The sequence below is a fragment of the Pseudorca crassidens genome, chromosome 14 (assembly GCF_039906515.1).
Source record: "Pseudorca crassidens isolate mPseCra1 chromosome 14, mPseCra1.hap1, whole genome shotgun sequence".
Taxonomy (NCBI): Eukaryota; Metazoa; Chordata; class Mammalia; order Artiodactyla; family Delphinidae; genus Pseudorca; species Pseudorca crassidens.
In genome coordinates, this window is record NC_090309.1 from 72,825,629 (window position 1) to 72,846,464 (window position 20,836).

The 20,836-nt window shown below is 52.3% G+C and overlaps 1 protein-coding gene across 6 annotated transcripts in view; it reads right to left on the reverse strand.

The window, feature by feature from the left end:
* EFR3B (EFR3 homolog B) overlaps positions 1-20,836 on the reverse strand; it is an 88,041-nt gene that overhangs the window by 11,186 nt on the left and 56,019 nt on the right. For 3 of the 6 annotated variants that reach the window (XM_067703539.1, XM_067703538.1, XM_067703541.1), the window contains 15 exons: positions 16,892-17,013; positions 12,434-12,583; positions 12,187-12,300; positions 11,100-11,234; positions 10,365-10,443; positions 9,481-9,616; positions 9,040-9,201; positions 8,189-8,300; positions 7,755-7,806; positions 5,628-5,800; positions 5,030-5,105; positions 4,403-4,564; positions 2,858-2,989; positions 1,364-1,431; positions 124-251 (listed from right to left, as the gene is read on the reverse strand). In XM_067703539.1, the coding sequence (XP_067559640.1) occupies positions 124-251; positions 1,364-1,431; positions 2,858-2,989; positions 4,403-4,564; positions 5,030-5,105; positions 5,628-5,800; positions 7,755-7,806; positions 8,189-8,300; positions 9,040-9,201; positions 9,481-9,616; positions 10,365-10,443; positions 11,100-11,234; positions 12,187-12,300; positions 12,434-12,583; positions 16,892-17,013 (1,801 nt within the window). The remainder of the gene's footprint in view (positions 1-123; positions 252-1,363; positions 1,432-2,857; positions 2,990-4,402; positions 4,565-5,029; positions 5,106-5,627; positions 5,801-7,754; positions 7,807-8,188; positions 8,301-9,039; positions 9,202-9,480; positions 9,617-10,364; positions 10,444-11,099; positions 11,235-12,186; positions 12,301-12,433; positions 12,584-16,891; positions 17,014-20,836) is intronic. The other 3 variants (XM_067703537.1, XM_067703536.1, XM_067703540.1) reach the window with 3 other exon arrangements.

Here is a 20,836-nt window from a genome sequence, read left to right on the forward strand (position 1 = left end):
AGCTCTTGTGTGACATCTAAGGTGCCATGGAAGGTGACCGAAGGACCCACAAGTCCCTTCCTTTCAGGCCCTGGCCAAGAAAAGCCAGAGGCAGGCTCGGAAGTCCTCAAGCAGGGCTCCTACCTGTCAGCTGAGGGATGTAGGGCAGGCAGAGCCTGTCTGCATTGTAACCACTGCCCCCCAGGACCTCACTGATGTTGCTCTGGCGGAAGAGAAGCTCAATCACCACTCCATCGACGTTTTGAGACAGCCTGGGAGACAAAGGAGGGAAGAGGCAGATGAGAACCATGGGGGACTAGAATGATTTCCTGATGACCTTCCTTATGTTTTTTTTTTTTTTTTTTTTTTGCGGTACGCGGGCCTCTCACTGTTGCGGCCTCTCCCGTTGCGGAGCACAGGCTCCGGACGCGCAGGCTCAGCGGCCACGGCTCACGGGCCCAGCCGCTCCGCGGCATGTGGGATCTTCCCGGACCGGGGCACGAACCCGTGTCCCCTGCATCGGCAGGCGGACTCTCAACCACTGCACCATCAGGAAAGCCCGACCTTCCTTAATTTTAAAAGTAATCCTCAAGGCAGTTCCCCGGTGGCCTAGTGGTTAGGATTCCCGGCTTTTACTGCCGTGGCCTGGGCTCAATCCCTGGTCGGGGAACTGAGATCCCTCAAGCCACGCGGCAAGGCTGGAAAAAAAAAAGTAACACTCATTATACAAAAGTGACAGAGGAGCAAAAGGAAAACAAGCCACCTACAGTCCCACGTTCCACATTCAGATTTTGTGCAGAGTCCCTCAGTCACACACATTTTTGCACACACACAGACATCCCCATGGCCCCCACTGCCCTGTTCTAGGATCTATTTTATTCACCTATTGTACAGTGAATATCTCACATGAACTATTCTTTAAAAACACTTTGGATGGGCTACCAGTTGTCTAGGGTGTGGATGGGCCACCATTTATAAAGCCGTCCTCTATCGTGGGATATTTTGGTTTTTTTAGAATATCTTTCCCTTGAGTCCCTCTGATGCTGAGGTGATGTTGGCCCACACTGCAGGCTGAGAAGGCCACTTGGATTGGCGGCACTGTCTTGTCAGGAAGGACTCCTCCAGGATTTGTTCCCATGGGCTTGGTCAAAGTTCCCAGAGGCTGCATGCAGCCCGTATTCTACGGTACAACACGCTGAGATGGCTCAAGGCATGAATTATGGTCAGGTGAGGGGATCACACTTGACCCAGGACTTCTGGGTCATAGGCATAAGGTCCACTTTCTGCCCTTGAGCCCATAGAAGCCCAAGTCCCTGGCCTCAGACCATCCACTTCCTTGCTCAGCTGCTTGGGTTGTCCTTGAGCACGTCCTCAGTGTTCTCACCTGGGCCTCTCCACAAACACGTCCTCAGGGAGCATGTACGGAGCCTCTTTCTTCCTGCTCTCTATCACCTGAGGTTTGGGAGGAATCGTGAGAAAAGCTGGGTTCAGCAGGGAGAGGGAAATCCAAACAGGCCAGTGAAAGAGTTCCCACTCCCCTGAGCACTTCCTCCCTCCCACGAACCCCCTGGAAGAGCACCCATGGCTGGGCTTCTGAGGGAGAAACTCAGACCAACAGGGACCTCAGGGCAGCCTGTGAAGCCCAGGAGGACTGCTCAGGCTGTCTCCAGTGACACACATGCATTAAGTGTCCTCCAAAGGCAGGGGACTTAGCTCCCAAGAGAGTTCAGTTTCTTGCTCCTGTGTCCTATTCCTGTTTTCTGTTTAAATGCAAAAAAGGGAGCATAGGTCCCACTGTTCCCCAAACCCAGGTGCACTGCAAAAACACCCTGATGGAGAGTGACGTGGTGAGTTTCCCTCAGCATCCTTTGCAAATTTTTGACAAGAAAGCTGACAGTTATTAAGATGCTGAGAAGTGGGAGGATGCTTGGCATGAAAGTATGTGCAGGAGGTGAGGAAGCCATGATGCTACTATTTTTACTGAAGAGGATGTGGGGGCATTGCCTTTCCTGCCCTCCTGGATCAGCCCAAGGCTGGGAAGATCCTGCCTCATTCAGGGTGGTCTCTGGCACAGCAATATAGCACCTTCCTCCATGCCCACAGCCAGCCCAGGCCAGCTGAGACCTGAGCTTTCTTGTTTAGTTTTATTTTGTTTTGCTAGTGTATTTTAAAGTTAATCCTACGTATTATATCATTCTACCTATACATAGTTCAGTATGTCTTAAAATGCCTTTTTGCAACAACTGAGAACATTTGATTATAGACCGGGTATAAGGTAATACCAAGGCATAACCGATAATTTAATTAGGCATGTAAATAGCATAGCAATCAGGTAGAAAGGTGTCCATAATTTTTTGGACACACACTGATATATGCAGAGGTGAAACGACATGATAGTCAAGGTTTGTCTGAACACATTTCAGCAAAGAAAAAGAAAAGGAGACAGATGAAGCAAATGTGGACGAATCTTCATAACTGTTTAGTTCATGTGACAGCTGTGCAGATGTTCACTGCCCTACTTATATTGCTTTTGTGATATTTGAAAATTTTCATAACAAAAACTTTCCTTAAAGTAGCTTTAGTCCCAGATGACCTGAGAGATGTGGGTATGTGCGCTTCCGGGAGTGGGGGGAGCATAGAGGGGCCGGAAGTAGAGGAGGGCAGGTAGCAGGTTGGGAAGGGGTACAGGATACTGCCTGTGCCTGACCCTGCCCTGCTATGTCATGTCGTACAGGAGGAGTCACTACCGCTGAGAATCTCTCATCGTTAGTTCTCATGCCTAGACTAAGCACAGGGCTCATGCAATTAAGCAAAAGTTGTTCTGGGGAAACCCCAAGTCAAGGGCCTCCTGAGCTCTCAGGGTCATGAGGACACCAACCTCACGGATGTGCTGGCAGAAGGCAGGCACTGTCGTGAGTTGGCTGATGAGGTTCAGGTAGGCGGCACCCAGCGCGTAGAGGGCACAGCGGTTGTAAACAGGCAAGTTCTCTTCATTGACCTGGGCCACGTCCTGTGGCAACACAGAGGGAACAAACTATGCTGGTGCCCCACCCTCCAGCCACCCTCTACCAACCTCCTTTAGACGTGGCCCACTACTCAAGGCAAAGCATTTTCCCCGTAACTCCCTGGGGAACAGGGGTCGCCCTCATTAAAGCTGAAGCAAATGGTCCTTAGAACAATCCATGAGCTGGAGGCTCGTATCCTTGAGTGGAGAGGCGACGCCCTCAGGGCCCCGCTCTGCAGTTCCCGCTGTAGGGAGCTGGACTGTCCAAACCCTCATGAGTCCCACCTCCAGGAGGCCGTCACCTTCACCACAGACCCTGGATGATTCCTGGAGGACTGGATTGGCTTGCTAAGCTGGGTTCACATGTTAAACCGACAAAGCTGTGTGAGTCACTAAGGGATCAGGACACAAAGGAATCTCAGATTCTAGGATGAGGACGATCGGAGCATCTGGGTTGGCCTTGCAGGACTTAGCGCCATCAAGCAGGTGGCTGAAGAGTCTCCACCACACAATTCCAGGGTCGCCACCATTCAGGATACGATGCCCACCTAGCCTCGGGGCCCTGCTGACCCTGGCCTTTGAGGTCTGAAGGACCTGCCCCAATTCCCAGCATCCTGAGCAGTGGACTTCCACCCAGGCAGACCATGAAAGTCTAAAGCCCTATCTAGTGCCACGCTGGCTGCCTGAGAGTCACGAGGGGAGCTTGTTGAATCTCCAGATCCCCAAGCTTGGGGACAGAACTGGGATTATATATTTTTATTTATTTTTTTATTTTTATTTTTATGTTTTGCGGTACGCGGGCCCCTCACTGCTGTGGCCTCTCCTGTTGCGGAGCACAGGCTCCGGACGTGCAGGCTCAGCGGCCGTGGCTCATGGGCCTAGCCGCTCCGCGGCATGTGGGATCTTCCCGGACCGGGACACGAACCCATGTCCCCTGCGTCGGCAGGCGGACTCTCAACCACTGCACCACCAGGGAAGCCCTATATATTTTTAATAAGTGCTTAAGGCAATTCTGAAGCACAGCCAGGTTTGGGAACTAGGTAATCTTTAGACAAATGAGTTTGTATGGAGATCACTCCGGGCTTATGGGTACCCTCTTGGCAATCCTTGGAGTCTCATTCAGACCTTGCAAGAGACCCAGAATACTAGGGTGAAGGGATATTTTTGAAAGACCCTGTTTCCCGGGTCTCCTTTACTCTGAGGATGGGCCAAAGCCATGAATTCAGCATCGTTTGGTGGTCCCCAAATAGGACCACGGTTTGTGGTCTTCATGGAGGAATGGCCAACCAAGGGTGCAATACTCCTGGGCTCCAGAACAGGTGTTAAGCAGCGGCTACTTGGCTCTCTCACTAGTGCTTGGCCAAAACAGGTGCCTTCCCCCGATCCCAAGCCCTATGTCCCGCCCACAGGGGGCCCCACCTGGACAGCCAGCACCAGGCGGATGAGGTCTACCACCACCTCCTCGTTGGCCAGCTCAATGCTGATGAGCGCCAGCAGGCCGTAGAGCGCCTCGTAGTGCTTCTGTATGTTCGTTTCCTCCTTACAGCTCAGGTAGATGTGTCTGTAGAGCTGCTGGGAGTGCTGGAGACGGGGACAAGGGTGGAGGCAAGGCCACGGCGGGCAGGGTGGGGACAGGAGGGGCAAGGAGAATGGGAAGAGCAGTCTGAAGGGGGCGATGCAGCTGTGTGTACCCCACCTCCGCCCTCAGGGACAGGATGCCTTTAAAGCAGACCCCAGTGGAATCGGGCAGTGCGGGAGTATGTGCTTAGGGAAGGTGGGCCCAGTGAAACCAGCAACAAAAGCTGCTGCCCAAATCCAGTTTTAGAACATAGTCAAGGGATGCTCCTCACTCTGGCTCGGTGATAAGTATGACCTGGGGGCTTGATCCCCTAGAGGGGTCGGCTGGTCATCCGGACTAAGCATAGTCAAAGAGGAGGAAGTGGGTTCTAGGGGCATGGCCAGTGGCGACTTGGGGGCTGGAAGACTGGGGTCCGCAGGGCCTGACCCACCCGGGGTTCACTGTGTCTTGAGGTCACGCTTGCTAACCTTCTTCATGAAGATGGTGTCCTGCCGGGAGCACTTGTCCACTTTCAGCTTCAGGACAGAGATGTCGCTGAGGGTACTGGGAGGGGACGTGAGGGGCCACCTCAGTCAGCCCTTGCGCGAGGCCAGCAGAGCTCACATGGTATCACTGGGCTCTATCCCAGTGTTGTTAGTTGTACCAATGCCTCCCTGTGTCCTCCTGCCCTGGTTCTTAGCCTGATCTCCACTTTCTCCCAAGTTCTCAAGCTCCTGTCTCTTTTTTCTTAAATACTGATCCAGATTACCCTCTTCCTCCCTTTCCTTCCTCCCTTTCAGCCCCCCAGTCTCAACTGATAACCCTGCATCCCCTTCTTTCCTCCCCACCTGAGAGCTCCCGTGGGTACCTGCTCTTTACCTCCCAAATCTCCCTCCCTTGCTCCACCAGGCACAAATGCCCCTTCAGTCTCTCCTTCCCTTGTAGGACCCCAGGGTCCATGTCCATGATTAGCTCCCTGGGGGGTTCCCACTGAAGATCTGAATCGTCTTCCCACCTGAGTGCGAGGTCCTAATGGGAGTCTCCTCCCCCATCACACACCAAATAGAGGGGAGACCCCAAGTTCACCTGATGGTGGAGAACTTGTGACGGTTGCCATGACGATCAATGAAACTGATGAGAATCTCTAGAACGAAGAGACGGATCTCTGCGTCCTCCATGAGGGCGGTGGAGAGAAGGCGGTCAAGGAAGTTGCTGGGCAGAGCTGACATCATGTTGTTGCACTGGAAGCCGGTGGATACCTGCAAGGGAGCCCAGGATCACGTGCTTACGAACGCCGGCCCTCCTGGCAGCAGTGAGGAGACTGAGGGGCAGTCGGCAGAATTTGGGTCTGAAGCATCCATCCTCTCTAAACATCTCCCAGCCCAGTTTCCCTGTCCTCCACCTTAGGCAGCTTTTGGGAACCCTCCAACATCTACCTAGGCAACCCGCCCAGCTCAGCTTAGCTAAGTGGATGGGGACAGTATGCAGGGACATTAAGTTACTAAAAGCAAGCAAAGGATGAGCCCTAGAAGAGAGCAAAAGCCAGGGAGCCTCTGAACCTAATGTTTCAGCCCATTAGGGCACAAATGGCGAACATTCACCATGAACACGCTTCATTAGAAGACGAACAGTCACAAAGAAGGAGAGACAGTGGAAGAACTTACAGCTGGGCTGAGGAATTAGAACCCACGGACATGGCAACAGCCGAGAGCACACACAGCATTTGCTTACATCTCTTCTAGCACGGCCATAATGAGGGTCTTCTGATTAAAGCCAGCAGGCGTAGAGACACCTCACCCATGATGGTGTCAAAGTAGTTAAAAGCCGCAAACCAGATTTACTGTTAAGTCCATATTGCAAAACAATGCCTTTGATGATTCAGCAGGCCCTTGAGGCTCTGGTAAAGCCTGGTGGCATCGGTAGTAAACGTCAATGTTCACTGAAGGGGGATGTATTTGAGTGTGCCCCAAACTGTCACCTTGGTAAGACACAGGGTACAAATTAATGACGGTAAGCTCAGCAAAGAAATGGCAGGAGTACACAGACAAAGGAGGTACCAGATGTGGGCAGTGTCAGCACAAAAAACCTTTATAAAAATAGTGTGACATGAAAGGTGTGGGCTGGAGAGAGGGGAGGGAGGGCGTGAGCGGGAGTGAGGTGGCTGTGCAGAGCGGCAAGGTTAGAACAGAGACGGGTCGAGGGGTCACATGGGGGGTCTACGGAGGGAAAGGGGACTGAGGACCTTCCAATTTCAGTCTGAGAAGTTTGAAATCTGGATGCACATCAATTAGAAACTGAGATTTACTCTTTAACAAGGAGCAACACGTGAAGAACAACATTTCTAGAAAATTCTTCCTGGTTGTATTTATGATAGGTGAGGAGGAGGGAGCAACTATAGAATAATCTAGTTCTGAGATGTCCAGAGTTTAGGCCAGGGTTGTGCCTTGGGAAGCTTGTTACAAATACAGATTCCAGGACCTCAGACTAATGGCTCAAAATCTCTAGGGAATCTATATGTTAAACAAGTTGGTCATAGGAACAGCATTTGAGAACAATAAATCTAGCCTCCAGTGATGGCTGCAAAGAAGGAAAGAAGACAAATGTAAAAAAATTGATAAAGCGGGGAATTCCCTGGCGGTCCAGTGGTTAGGGCTCGGCACTTTCACTGCCGGGGCCTGGGTTCGATCCCTAGTCAGGGAAATAAGATCCTGCAAGCTGCGTGGCCTGGCCAAAAATATTTTTTAAAAAAATTAAAAATTAAGTTAGATAAAAGAATTATGGCTATTATTTTTTTTTAAATGGATAAAGGGAAAGACAGTGGCTAGGGGACTGAGGTGGTCATAAGTACCAAGGGAGAAACAGGTGGAAGGGACCTGGGGAGATACTTGGAGGGAAAAAGGGCAGGAACCAATAGAGTCCACCTCAATACAGAGATAATGTTTGAGTGACAAGGCCATCAGTAGCTGAGAAGGTACCTTTGTGAAAGTTAGAAACAGGCATCCTGCCTGCTCTGGAAGACCCAGCCCTGTGGGTACCCAGCCTGGCTAGTGAGTGGAACACAGGTTGGATTTCAGCCCCCTACTCACCCCTTTGGCTGGGCATGTTTGTGCAGTGTGCAACCTGCACAACTGTATGTAGTAGCCTTGTCTTGTTTCCTTGGAAGGAGCTGCCTCCTACAGAGGCAGAGCAGGAATGGGGACAGGAGAGGCTCACCTGAAGGAGGGATTTCAGCAACATAATCTGGGTCAGTCGGTTCCTGTTCTCCCTATAGACCAGAGACACAGATGATCACCAAGATGGTGATACAGGCAAAGACCCCACACTTGCCTGCCCAGGTCTTTCTCCTGATTAGATTCTCCATGAGGCTTATCTTGTTGGGTTACCCAGGACAGTGATTTCCAGACCAGGGAACTAATGGCTCCCCCCAAGGTGGGAGGTTGTTATTGGTGGGACAGCCTGAGGAACTGTAGGATCCAAAGGCCCACTAAAGGCTGCTGAGGGATTTGAGAGTAGAATGAGAGAAGACAAGTAAGGACAGAACCAGGAAAGTTGAGGTGGAGAAGGGAGAGAGCCCAAAGACGTGGGACGGGGAGTCAGGTGGAATTTAGGCCGGGAGAGGAAGGGGGAGGAAGGCATGGCAGACTCACCCGGTCCTCCCCATCTCCATGGGGTGATGCAGGGAAGGCAGTGGAACCTTGCTCATGATGAAGAGGATCACCTCGGAGCGCTGGTAAGTAGGCAACGTGCTGGCAAAGGAGCCTTCAGGAAAAAGACAGAAGAGAGGGTTTGAGGCTGGCAGCTGCTGGAGTCTCCGCTCAAACTTTCAGCTGAACAAACTACTGTGAAGAGTGCGGGCTGCTTCTCTAGGGAGACGATTAAGACCCAGAGGGAGACATCTAGATGACGGCAGAGGACTCTTCCAGGCTCCCGTTCCTTCACGTGTTATTCCGGAGGCTGTGGTTAAGGTCTTCGGGATGGCGAAGCTCCAGTGGCGCTAGGACCAGAGGGCTCTGAAAGTGATGAGCCCTTACACGCACATGGTGGCTTTATGGTTCTCCCCTTCCACATCCACGTGCATATCCATGGCCTTCTCCCTGTCCTCTTTCCTTCCTTTTCTCTTTCTTTCTCCCACCTCCCCTCCAATCGCTCAAACGTGGAAGCATCAGGCGGCCCTAATGGGGACTGAGGTGCGGGAAGAGTTCGCCTGTCTCAGCCTCTGATCTGAACTTCAGGCTGAGAAACCCAGGGAGATTGTGCTGTGATCTAACTCGGGCCTGGCCCAGGCCACTCTGTGAGCTGTGTGCGCCATGGGCTGACTCCCATTTCCCCCAGTGTCCGTGAATAACACGATTTAAGTGGATGACAATCTTACACTCCCCTGGACTAACATCCTCGCGGAAGGGGCCTCGCCTTCCCGCCCGCCTGCCTGGAGCCTGCCCACCTGCCTGCCCCTCCCACCGCAGTTCCGGCCCCGGGCCCCGCCCCTCCCCGGGCCCACCTATGGTCTTGATGACCGCCTCCTGGAACATGCGCTCTTCGTGCTCCTTGATGATCTTGGTGCCAAGGCTTATGGCCCCATCGTAGCTCCCGGTCAAAGCGTAGTCGATGCTGAGCCGCAGCTGCCTCAGCAGAGTGTTGAACATCTCCAGCACCGTGGGCCCTGAGCGCAGCGGGGTGGGAGACCTGAAATCCGGGGCTGGCACTCCTCCCTTATTCTCCCCTGCCCTGCATTATCGGGCAAGCCCAGGCCCCCTTCCAGCCAGGGGCTTCCTCTGCCCACTACCTTCCCCAGCTGATTTCTCCTCCTGAGGAAAGCCGGCTCTGACACCTCCCTATCGTGCCTTGCCCTCTTCTGGAAGGGGAGGCAGCCTACGGTTAAGGGCAGTTCCTTGTCCTTGGGGGGGTCCCCAGGCTCCACTCCACTCGGGATCCCCCTTACCCACAGAGCCCGTGGCGGCGATGACAGCAGCTTCCGACAGGACCTCCACGATGCCCGCCCGCACCGTGGCCGCGCTGCGGCTGTTGGCATCCAGGTGGCTCAGGAGCTGCTGGATAACCAGGTGGGAGTGCTGCGGCTGGGGGGGAGGGAGAGGTGCTGGTCCCCAGATAGCAGCCCCCATATGGCCTCTGAGCCAGGGCAGCCCTCGACGAGGACCCAAAGCTGGGTGGACAAAAGGGAGGTCCCAAGGCTAGCAGGCACTAGAGGTGGCACCCGGATACCCCAGTCCTTTTCCTGAGCCCCTCCCCCTCCTCGGTCCAACAAGGAGCTGAGTCAAATCCCAATGAAGACCTGGATTTCCACATTTTCCCTGGGCCCTTTCACTTCAAATGGGTCAAAAGTCAATTTTAAGATACTGTCTTCCTTTTCGGTTTCCCCAGATCCCAGGTCTTATTAGGGCCACAAGAGGCCCGGTGGTTTAGTCCAGTGGTGCTCAAAGTGTGGCCTGTGGTCTGGTGCCAGGTCAAGATCTGTCTGATGCCCATGTACATTGAGCTAAGTATGGAAATTGAGAGTAAGTGTTGAGTAAGCAACTTGACAGAAGCCATGGCAGCCAATTATGGTCTGTGGGCCTGTATTTTGCATGAGGTTGTCGTTTGTTTTTTCTAACAATTCTTTTTGTGTTTTATAAAGTATGGGTCTGTGACATATTGGAGATTAAACTAGTCCTTCTCCACGACTAGATTAAGCAGCGCGGGTTTAGACAACTAGGGGCTTAGGAGAAGTCACAGAGGACAGCTGGTTTTCTCCAGGTGTGCACTGTTCTGCTCCGAGAGGCGCCACCTTGGCCAGAGGGACAGGCTGGACCAGGGGAGCCGCCGTACCTGAATTGAGTACATGATGATTTTAAAGCAACGGATGGCGAACACCTTGGGTTCCCAAAGAGAATGGTTATCCAGATGGCTGTGAGGGAGAAAATATGGAGAGTAACTATGAAACGCAAGTGATGTTAGGAGGGAGAAGCTTGGTGGGAGAAAGTCACCCCCCCAGAGACCCAGCCCCTCTCGAAGCTCCCAGGTAAGTAGGAAGGGCTTTCAGGTGTAGGTGAGAGAAGGGAAGTACGAGAAGTCAACGAACAGGGTTCCATAGCTGTGGGCTCAGGAATGAAGCCGGGCACCTTCCTCCTCCCAACTCCTCTCCTCAAAACTGTGCTCGGTCACCATGTGGTAGCTTTTTTTTTTTTTTTTTTTGCGGTACGCGGGCCTGTCACTGTTGTGGCCTCTCCCGTTGCGGAGCACAGGCTCCGGACGCGCAGGCTCAGCGGCCATGGCTCACGGGCCCAGCTGCTCCGTGGCATGTGGGATCTTCCCGGACCAGGGCACGAACCCGTGTCCCCTGCATCGGCAGGCGGACCCTCAACCACTGCGCCACCAGGGAAGCCCACCATGTGGTAGCTTTTGATGCCACAGTGTGGGGAACATGGGCACAGAGAAGGGACCCACTTGGCCGAAGCACCACAACTATAACACCTCCTTCCCTCCTCCCGAGTCAGCAAGGAGATGCCGGACCTGAAACTGTTCAAAGCTGAAGGCGGGTGGGTGGGGAAGGGGAACACTCACACGAGAACAGGCTTGATGGCGTTTTTGATGTTGCCAAAGGCAGCCCGGCCCAGCAGTTCCCGAAGGCACCTCTCAGCCAGCTCTGCAGGGTTCTCCTTCTCCTTCTCTGGTGCTTGGAGGGGGGAGGGGGACCGGCTGTGGGAACACACAGCCCACGGGTGAGGGATGGAATGCACAGCTGGGCGTCGCTTTGTGCAGGCCTTCTGTGCTTCCCTCACGCAAATGGTCCCAGTAGGACAAGCAGGAATTTGACGTGGGCTGCACTAGGTCACAGGGGAGGTGTTGAGGCTGTCAGAAGTTAAATGGGGGTAAGGAAGCCCACAGTGGAGGAAGATTGTGGGAGGAGGGATAAAGTTCTTTTTCTGGACATCCTAGGGATAGGCCTGCTGTGCCTCTGCGGGAAGGATAGATGCCCTGAGCACCATGGGCCTGGGGAGGCGCAGACCACGAGTGTCTCCATGCCCCCAAGGCTTTGGAAGGAACGACAGATGAGATAAGAAGAGAGGGAGGCCGACAGAGTTGGAGAAAGCAGAAGAGAAGGGGAGAGAGGAAGGAGGGGAAAAAGGAAAGGCACGGGCGTTGGCTTAGTTAGGTGCGACTCAGTGGTACCCACCCACCTCCACCTGAGACCACCAGGGAGCTTGTCAGTGAGATGCTATTCCAGGAACAACCACCAGAGGGCACACTAAATTTCCCAACCGGCTCTAGCAGCGCAGGCTCAACTGACAGAAAGTGGGGAACCCACGATATCTTCAATCGGCGTCATGCTCAGGCGACGTGGACAGCACCGTGAAACTCTCCCTCCATCCCACTTCACAGAGGGGAAGAGTGAGGGGCAGGGACAGGATGAATCCTTTCCAGGGGTTCCCAGATTAAAACTCAGTATCTGTAACTCGTGTCAAGTGGCTGCTGGCTGGTCAAGTGGGCATTTCTAAGGGACTGGAACACCACTAGGAAGTGAGAGAGAAGAAAGGTCCTCCTCAGCACCTGGAACCATGAAAGGCATTTAAAAACCTCCTTGGCCTGCTGCTTCTAGAAAGACCAAGGGAACCCGACTCTTGGTTCTTTGTGTTCAGTACACACTTACCCCAGGGAGCCCAGCACCATTACTGTTTCTCCTTCAGGAATGCAGACCTTAAGGGGTACAGCAGGCTGGTAGAAGGCCAGAGCCAAGGCTCCTAGGGAAGCAGCTTTGGACTCACTGCAGAACAAGCCACAAAAGCCAAGAGCCCTGACTTTGGGGCTGGGTTTTACCAACCAACCCAGCCGTGTGGTTGCCAAGTGCCCTGGGAGGGCTGCAGGGCCGCGTGCAAGCTCCCCCGTCTCCTGCTCACCTCTCCGCCTCCTCCACGTGTTGCAGATTGAAAAGCAGGGATGGGACGATCTTGTCCATGTGCTGTGGGTCCCAGATATTGGCCTGCAGTTCATCATTCACGGTCTTCCTCACCACCCCTTGTAGACCTTTGATACCTGACATTCGGATTCTGTAAGGAAAAGGGAGACATGGCGCCATGAAGTCTGCAAGCCCTGACAAGTCCAGCTTCTGTGACAAGGAGAGGAGCACAGCGAGGGGATTAGGGATGCACTCGTCCCTTAAAAGGCAGAACAGAGCCCACCTTCTACTCTTCATGTGACTTGGCCTCCTGGCTGGCCGCCTTCTTGTGCTGGTGGATGTGAGCACGAAGGCCACGTCTTCTGGCTTGTCTTGGAGATTCCCAGACAGCCCTTGCCCCGTACCACCCGGGCTTCATCCCTAGGGTGCCCAGCTTCTCCAGGCTCTTTAGTACCTAGCTGGGTTTTCTCCAGTTTGAGCCCAAGATATAAGAGCTCAAAGTGCTGCCAAGAACGGACGAGGCAGAAACCAGGGCTGTGAGCAACTTACAGGGGGAGGGGATCTGGAGGGGGAGGGATCTGGAGGGGGAGGGATCTGGAGGGGGAGGGGATCTGGAGGGGGGGATCTGGAGGGGGAGGGGATCTGGAGGGGGAGGGCATCTGGAGGGGGAGGGGATCTGGAGGGGGAGGGCATCTGGAGGGGAGGGCATCTGGAGGGGGAGGGGATCTGGAGGGGGAGGGGATCTGGAGGGGGAGGGGATCTGGAGGGGGAGGGCTTCTGGAGGGGGAGGGCATCTGGAGGGGGAGGCACAGAGCTGTCAGACTCTCAGGCACAAAGAGGTCTTGGCTGGGACTAAGCTGGCTGAGAAAGCAGAGGGGAAATGAGTAACAGCACAGAGGGGACCCCTTTTGCACATCCCCAGTTCCCACTCTGCTGACTCAGGGATCAGCACAGCCCTGCAGGAGGCGGCCCTCTTTACTGGCCATTTATTTCAACCTGAAGTTCCTTTTTTTAACCAAACCTTTTTTTTTTTTTCCTGATTATAACATAATACATGCTAATTATAGAAAAGTGTAAAGATGATTTCCCATGCCATTGCCGCTCAAAGATAATTATCTTGGCATTTTGGTGTCTTTCCTTTCTTCTGTGTATAATATATAAGAGGATCAAGAACCTGCTGCATATGTAATTCGTATTGGCTTTTTTCACCTATAGCATTCTATCACAAGCATTTCCCTACATCATTAACTCACAAACATGCTGAATGGTTATGTGCTACACTGTTATCAGAACTTTCTGAACTAGTCGCCTATTGGTCATTTAAGTTGTTTCTAAATCTTCTTCTGTAATAACGCTACAATGGACATCGCTGTACAAAGTACTTTACTACCTTCCAAATCATTGCCATGAGTAGAATGACTGAATCGAAAGGTAAGGAATGAAAGGCTCCCAGTTCTGCCAGATTCCCCCCACGCCCACTGCACAAGCTGCAGGAGAATACCATCCTCACTGTGCCTGCCTCAGCACTAGGGACCTCATTCTAAACATCTGCTCTAATTTTGTGGCTCAGAAAAATCCTCATATCTTGTAGCAATTTCACTTCGTATCCTTTTGATGATTATTGGAGTTGAGCCGTTTTTCTAAATATTTAGTTGCCATTTGTCATTTCAGCTTCAGTTTTAAGTGCTGTTACCACGGCGCCACCCTGAGCTTTACGCGGAGACCATAACTGGGTGGTGAGAGATGCCTAATGCACCGTCATCCCCTGGCCCAGGACCATTAGGGCTGCTGGCAATGGACAAGGATTTCCCGGGCAAACACTTAGCTCCTCTAATCCTGAGCCAGGTCAGCACCCTGAGCTGAGGTTGTCCGGACTCGAGGACGAAGTAACTGTAATACAATTCTGCTAACTATTCCTGGCTCCAGGTTAAAGGTGCTCCCTAGTGCACTACAGAAATAAATCCCAGACATGCTGGACTCATGTCCCACCCAAGAGAGCCTGGCTGGCAGGAAACCAGGCCCAGGGGATGGAAATTTTTCTACCCAGGGCTTCCTTATGTGTGACTCAATTAATTTTTCTTCACTCTTTCAATCTCCCCAGAATCCCTTCCACATAGGTACACATTTCATTCCATGATGCCCAGAGCTGACTGATCAGGCCTGGGGGAGAAGCAGCCTCTTACTGTTCCTTATAATGGGCTCAGTGGAGGCCTGCCCACGTGCAAGGGACTGAGAAGTCTCTGAACCCAAGGGGACTACACACACACACACACACACACACACACACACACACACACACACACACCCCTATTCATGAGACCCAAGGGTAGTTCTTGGAAAGGAGCTCTGAGCTCTGCAAAGGCTGCGAAGGACCAGGGGGAGAGCTCAGGGAGAAGGGGTGCAGGGAGGTTAGGGATGGGAGACAACACAAAGGGAGAAACTCCCCTCACCCGGCAGCCTTGCTTCCATGGGCGGCAGGTGCCAGGCTGTGGGTGCTGATGGCACTGCCCGGTGGCCAGAAGCAAACCTCAGCACCCTTCTCCTGACCTCCAGTCGCTCCCCACACCATCAGGACACGGTGCGACCATGTCTGCTTCTGTGCCTCCTCCCCTGCTGTGGAGTGTGTGTGTGCGGTTGTACGTGTATGAGTGTGTGTAGAGCAGCATGGAGTGTCCCCTCCCCTCCTGGAGCTTGGCTCTACCTGCGGTCAGCACCTGTTCCAGCCACACCTGGTCACAGTCCCCCCCTTCCCCATCACCTGCTTCTGGACACACCCCACCTGCTCCAGCCCCTTCTGCCTCTTCACAGCCGTTCTGGAGCGAGGTAGCTGCTGAGGGAACCAGCACTGGGGAGACAGGGGTTCCTTCCTCCCGTGACCCCCACTGGCCCCACTGAGGCACTGCAGCAGCACAGCCCCAGGGAGCCCCTGGCTGGTCCAGGCGAGACTGGGGAGCAGGGACACTGCCATCAGTCACACAGGGTCCTGCCCTGGAGCCGTTCCACAGCTTGGGAGCTTTGGGAACAGGCAGCCTGGGGGATGGAGGGGTTCACGTCCTGTTTCTCCAACCCAGACCAGCAGCCGTAGTGAGGAAGCTGTAGTTTCGGGGCACACAGGGCTCCTGGACCGTGCCATTGTGTATCATGTGCACTCGGGCCCGCTGCAGTGCTGACGTGATGCAGGAAGAAGCCATGGGCTGAGCTCTGGAACAAAGCCATGGAGACCCAGTCTCCCGTGGGCATGTTGGCCACCCAGCCTCAGCCCCCAGCCCCTTCCTTCTCCGCCTCCTGCAGCTTTGCCTGGTAAGGACAGCTCAGCCCTTTTCCCTCCTTCCTCCTCCTTTTCCTGTGTTTCATTTCGCCTCCCCAGGTTGATAAGCACTCTTTGTAGGCAGTGGTTTACTTCTCATCCTTTATCTATCGGTATCAGCATATATTTGTGTGAATTTCTTTGTGATTTCATTGAGGGGTTTAATTTCTATGTCGAGGAATGTATTTCTGTAAGTTAAGTATTTTTGTGAGTGTGAGTATGTGTGTGTAAAAGTGTGTTCTGTAATTCAAGATGTTGATCTGAAAAGCATTCCTTCATTCACTTACTCAACAAGTATGTCGTGAGTGCCTGCTGCTCTCCAGGCACTGTCTTAGCACTTGGGATGCGTCAGAGAACAAAACAATGACTCCCGTCCACACAGAGCTTACATTCTAGTGGGGAGAGACAGACAATGAATGAGAAACATATGTACATTATGGAACATGTTTGAAGGGGATGAGTGCTATGGGGAAATAAAAACAGAGCAGGGTGAGGGAGAAGGCGAGCGTCAGGGGAAGGCGTTGTTGACAAGGGGACACTTGAGCAAAGCCTTGAAGGAGGTGAAGGAGTGAGCTGTACAGCTCCACAGAGGAAGCCTCCCAGGCAGAGGAACAGACCGTGCAAAGGCCCTGTGGCAGGAATGTCCCTGGTGTGTTTCCAAGGCAGCACGGAGGCCTGGGTGGCCGAAGGGGAATGAGGAGGGGAAGAGCGGAGGAGATAAACTCAGGAGGACAGCAGGGATCAGCCAGTGTGAGGACCTCGGCTTTTTATTTGTGGGTGTATATTTTGATGGAGAGTGGTGAGTGGGAGTGTTTCTAGGGTGTATAAAGGCATGTACTTATGAACAAAAGAGAGCACAGGTGTGTACATGTGTGTGTCACTGGCTCTCAAATTGGGCTCAGAGGACCGTCACCTTACGTCCCACCCTGTTTTCTGTCCCCAGAGGCTGTTCCTTTAGAAAGCATGTGCTGGGAGCCTAGCTCTGCCCACGCATCCACCTAAGTCCCGCCAGGTGCCCCTTCCCCACCAGCAACATCAGAGCCTCGGTAAACGCCAGTGAAATCAGACACGCAATCCGGGCTGGGAGCTCTGCAGGACCATCAATGCCTCTGCCATTAGAGGCACAGCCTCCTCCACTTCCCTTATACTCACTTAGTCTTGATCTCCAAGTCTTCATGGCCAGAGTGGCACATTTCACTGAAGCGAGACACGAAGAAATCGTAGCTCCGATGGTAGGATGGGGTGTCCTCCTCTATGTTGGCAAACTTCACAAACTGTGTGGGGGGAGAGGGGAAATGCATCGTGAGGTGACCCGCCATGCTCCTCGCCTTTGGGCTCGGGGACCTGGCATCCCCCAGGCCCTTTGCCATAGTAAAGCCACAAGAAAACACATCTTAGGAACCATGCATCTCAGGATCTGGCTATAGTCCACCTCCCAGAGCACACTCGGGAAATCTGAGTTTCTGAGTTCTCCTTTCCTTTCTACACAACAGAGCAGAACCCCTGGCCCTTCTCAGCCCTCCCCTGCTGGGTGAGCAGAGGATGGAAGAGAAGAGAAGGAGAAGGGGGCTCAGTCACTTAAGTTCCTCCTCCCATGTACATCCAGAGCTGCCCCAAACATACAGGCTGAAAGGCTGTGAGGAATAACGCTGGAAACTGAGCAAAAGCCAAGGCCACAGCACAGAGCACCACCCAGGAATGCATTCTGGGAAACCAGGACAGCGCTGAAATTTGATTTAAAACTGTAATCACGTTTTATTGTTAAAATTTTGAGTACACGTTTAACGTTTGCAATTTCGGTTCATTAAGCCTTGCTCAGCATTCTCAGCCGCTAGATTCCTTCTGTCATCACCAGGCCGCACACTTGCAGCTCTAAATAGGGACTTGATTTCAAATGAGTCTCTCAGAGAAGCAGGAATCACAGACTGAGTGGAGTTAAATGACTAAAAGTTAAATATAATTTTTATAGGTTATGTTGTTTAACGTTATGAATTTAATACCACAAACAACTCTAAACGGACTAAACTTAGACTACATCCTCCACTATTCTGCCTTGTATTATTATATAATTTTTACAAACCTTCGTTGGTTCAAAGAGGACATACTGTTATTCCTAAAATTATCTCATCAGCACACTCATAATATTCAGTATCAACTGTCAACCTGTTTCCCCATTTAACTACTTAAAAGTTGTTCATAAATTTTGGGGGGATGAAAATTAGCAACTTCCACAAACATCCTTGTTATTACAGTGTTCTGTTCTTGCAATAATAAATATGCATTTATTTTCTGCTGAATCATAAAACCTCAACATGCAAAGCAGATAAGGAAATCTTCCCTTCTAAGTTACATCTAAAATGCACACATATATGTGGAAGTATTCTGATATTAGCAATAAACCCAAATGACATTGCTTGCATCATTGATGGGGTTATGCAGAAGAGGCATAGTGGTAATCCATGTGATCACAAGATCATTGATTAGACCCAAGTTCAGGAGTTCCAGAAACAACGGTAGAGCTGGCCTTTGGGTACGTGATCTTCCTAAGCCCCACGGGCTAGAACACAGACTTAGGCTGATACCGAGGCTGAAACTAAATTTGGGTGCACTGCTGCTCTTAACCACCAACAGGATGTTCCCAGGCTGCACTCCCCATGGCCAAAGCCTGGCTTGGTCCATCCACTGAGAGGGTCATGCAGCTATGCGGTTCTAACCGCAGATCTACCTCTAACTGGTGGGTGACCTTTGAGTGGGACATTTGACTTCTGTCTTGGTGTTCCCATGTGTGAAATAAGCAGGCCAGTCTTCGTTCACTACATTTCTTTATTTTTTTATCGATGCTATATCTACTTCAAATATGATGAGGCAGCTTAAGATAAGACTGTGTGTATGCGAGAGTGCATGCATTTCAGAATAATCAAAACAAGACCGAAAAAGAAAAGAGGCCAGTAATAAAGGAGAAACAGTCAAAGACTTTGTCCCCAATATAGTGACTGTGTAAACCCAAATGTATGTCAGGAGCATGAATAATCAGACTTCATGGTCACTGGTGTAGGAGTTTATGGGCTAATAGCAACGATGTTTAGAACATATGTGTATCAGGTACTGCCCTAAGCATTTGACATACATCAGCTCTGTTGTTTCTTAAAATGACTCTAAGTTAGAGAAATATTATTATTCTCATTTTACAGAGAGACTGAGACCCACAAATGTTACATAATTGCCCAGGGTCCTGCAGGAGAAACCCAGGTCTCAAGCACGAGCCTCTCCAACAGAGCTCTGCCCAGAAAACCTCCAGCTCTGTTCCTGCTCCTGGCTTCCTCTAGCGCCTCAGGCCAAATGACCCAGGAGAGTTGCTCTGGGGAGGCGAGGGTGATGGATATTGTCAGGGAGAACAAACAGAGGATGAAGAAGCCGCCAGAGGGGATCTTAGTCTGGCATTTTTAAGAGGGCTGCAGGAGTGAGGCCACTGGTTTCCAAGCACTGCGGTACAACAGAGTCGAGGGGTCTCCGTGACCATGCAGATATCTGCCACAAGCCCCAGACGTGCTGAGTCAGCACTGGAGGAGATTCATCTGTTAGATGGTCTGAGGCTCACGCTTGAGAAACGCAGCAGGATTCCTGACAGGCAACCTGGCGGCCTCCCTTCCCTCTGGCCCCCCTCCCCACGCTGATACTTCACGGAACGATTCCTGATCTCTGTGGACGTGACATCAAGTCTCTTCACTTTTTTTTTTGTTTTGGCTGTGCCACGTGGCTTGCAGGATCCTACTTCCCTGAGCAGCGATCAACCCCCATCCTCGGCAGTGAAAGCACGGAGTCCTAACCACTGGCCCGCCAGGGAATTCCCAAGCCTCTTCACTTTCAACCTTGACTTTCCCCTTCCTCCAGTGCCGTGGAACCTCAAGGACTGGTGGCGCGTCAGGTGGCCTGGCCGGAGCCCTGTTCACGCCCAGTCTGCTCTGACTGTTTTCCACACCGTACAGGCTGCTGAAGATTTCGACTACGACGCCCTGGCTGCAAGGTTAAAGTGGAGATTACAATCAATTTCTTTTAATTAATTAATTTTATTTATTTATATTGGCTGCATTGGGTCTTCGTTGCTGCGTGCAGGCTTTCTCTAGTTGCGGTGAGCGGGGGCTACTCTTAGTTGTAGTACGTGGGCTTCTCATTGCAGTGGCTCTTCTTGTTGCGGAGCACGGGCTCTAGGTGCGGGGGTTTCAGTAGTTGCAGCACACAGGCTCAGTAGTTGTGGCTCGCGGGTTCTCGAGCGCAGGCTCAGTAGTTGTGGCATGTGGGCTTCAGTAGTTGTGGCACGCAGGCTTCAGTAGTTGCGGCACACGGGCTCAGTAGTTGTGGCTCACAGGCTCTAGAGCGCAGGCTCAGTAGTTGTGGCACCCGGGCTTAGTTGCTCCGCAGCATGTGGGATCTTCCCGGACCAGGGCTTGAACCCATGAACCACTGCACCACCAGGGAAGCCCCAATTTTTAAAAAATGGAACATTCTGTGATAGCCACAGAGGTAACGCAGGGTAGAAAACACGCATGGGGATTCCGTTCCTAGAACTACAGAGGCTTTTTTCTAGGCCGGCCCAGCAGTCACTCCTGAATCTCCCCCAGCTGGGCCAGCCACAGCTGCTAAGCTCACTGGAAAATTCCCTCACTCTTTTCTCTCGTGACTCTCTGCATCCCCAGATTTTTACTCTTCTAGAGTCTTCTTCCCTGGAAACTTAGTTTTGAGTCTCCTTCTCCATTTTCGATTTTAACATGATGGTGCTCTATTTAAGTGGACTATACTCGCCTACATCTGCCGGGCCCACAGTCAGACAGCCGTGTCCTCACTCTGCTTCTTGTCACCTGTGTGCCTGTGGACATCGTTTAGCTTCTGAGCCACTGTTTCCTCATCTGAAAAATGGGGGTGATGGGGCCTATGCCACGGGCTGTCAGGGCTGTCACCAGGGTTAAACGAGGGATGTATGCAGAGCCTGCCCGGAGGAATGCTCAGGGCTCTGCGCTGCAGTGAGCATGGTGATAGGGGCCTTTCATGGTCTGCTCATCAACTCCGGTCCTCGGCTCTGGTGCAGTGTGACCCTTGTCC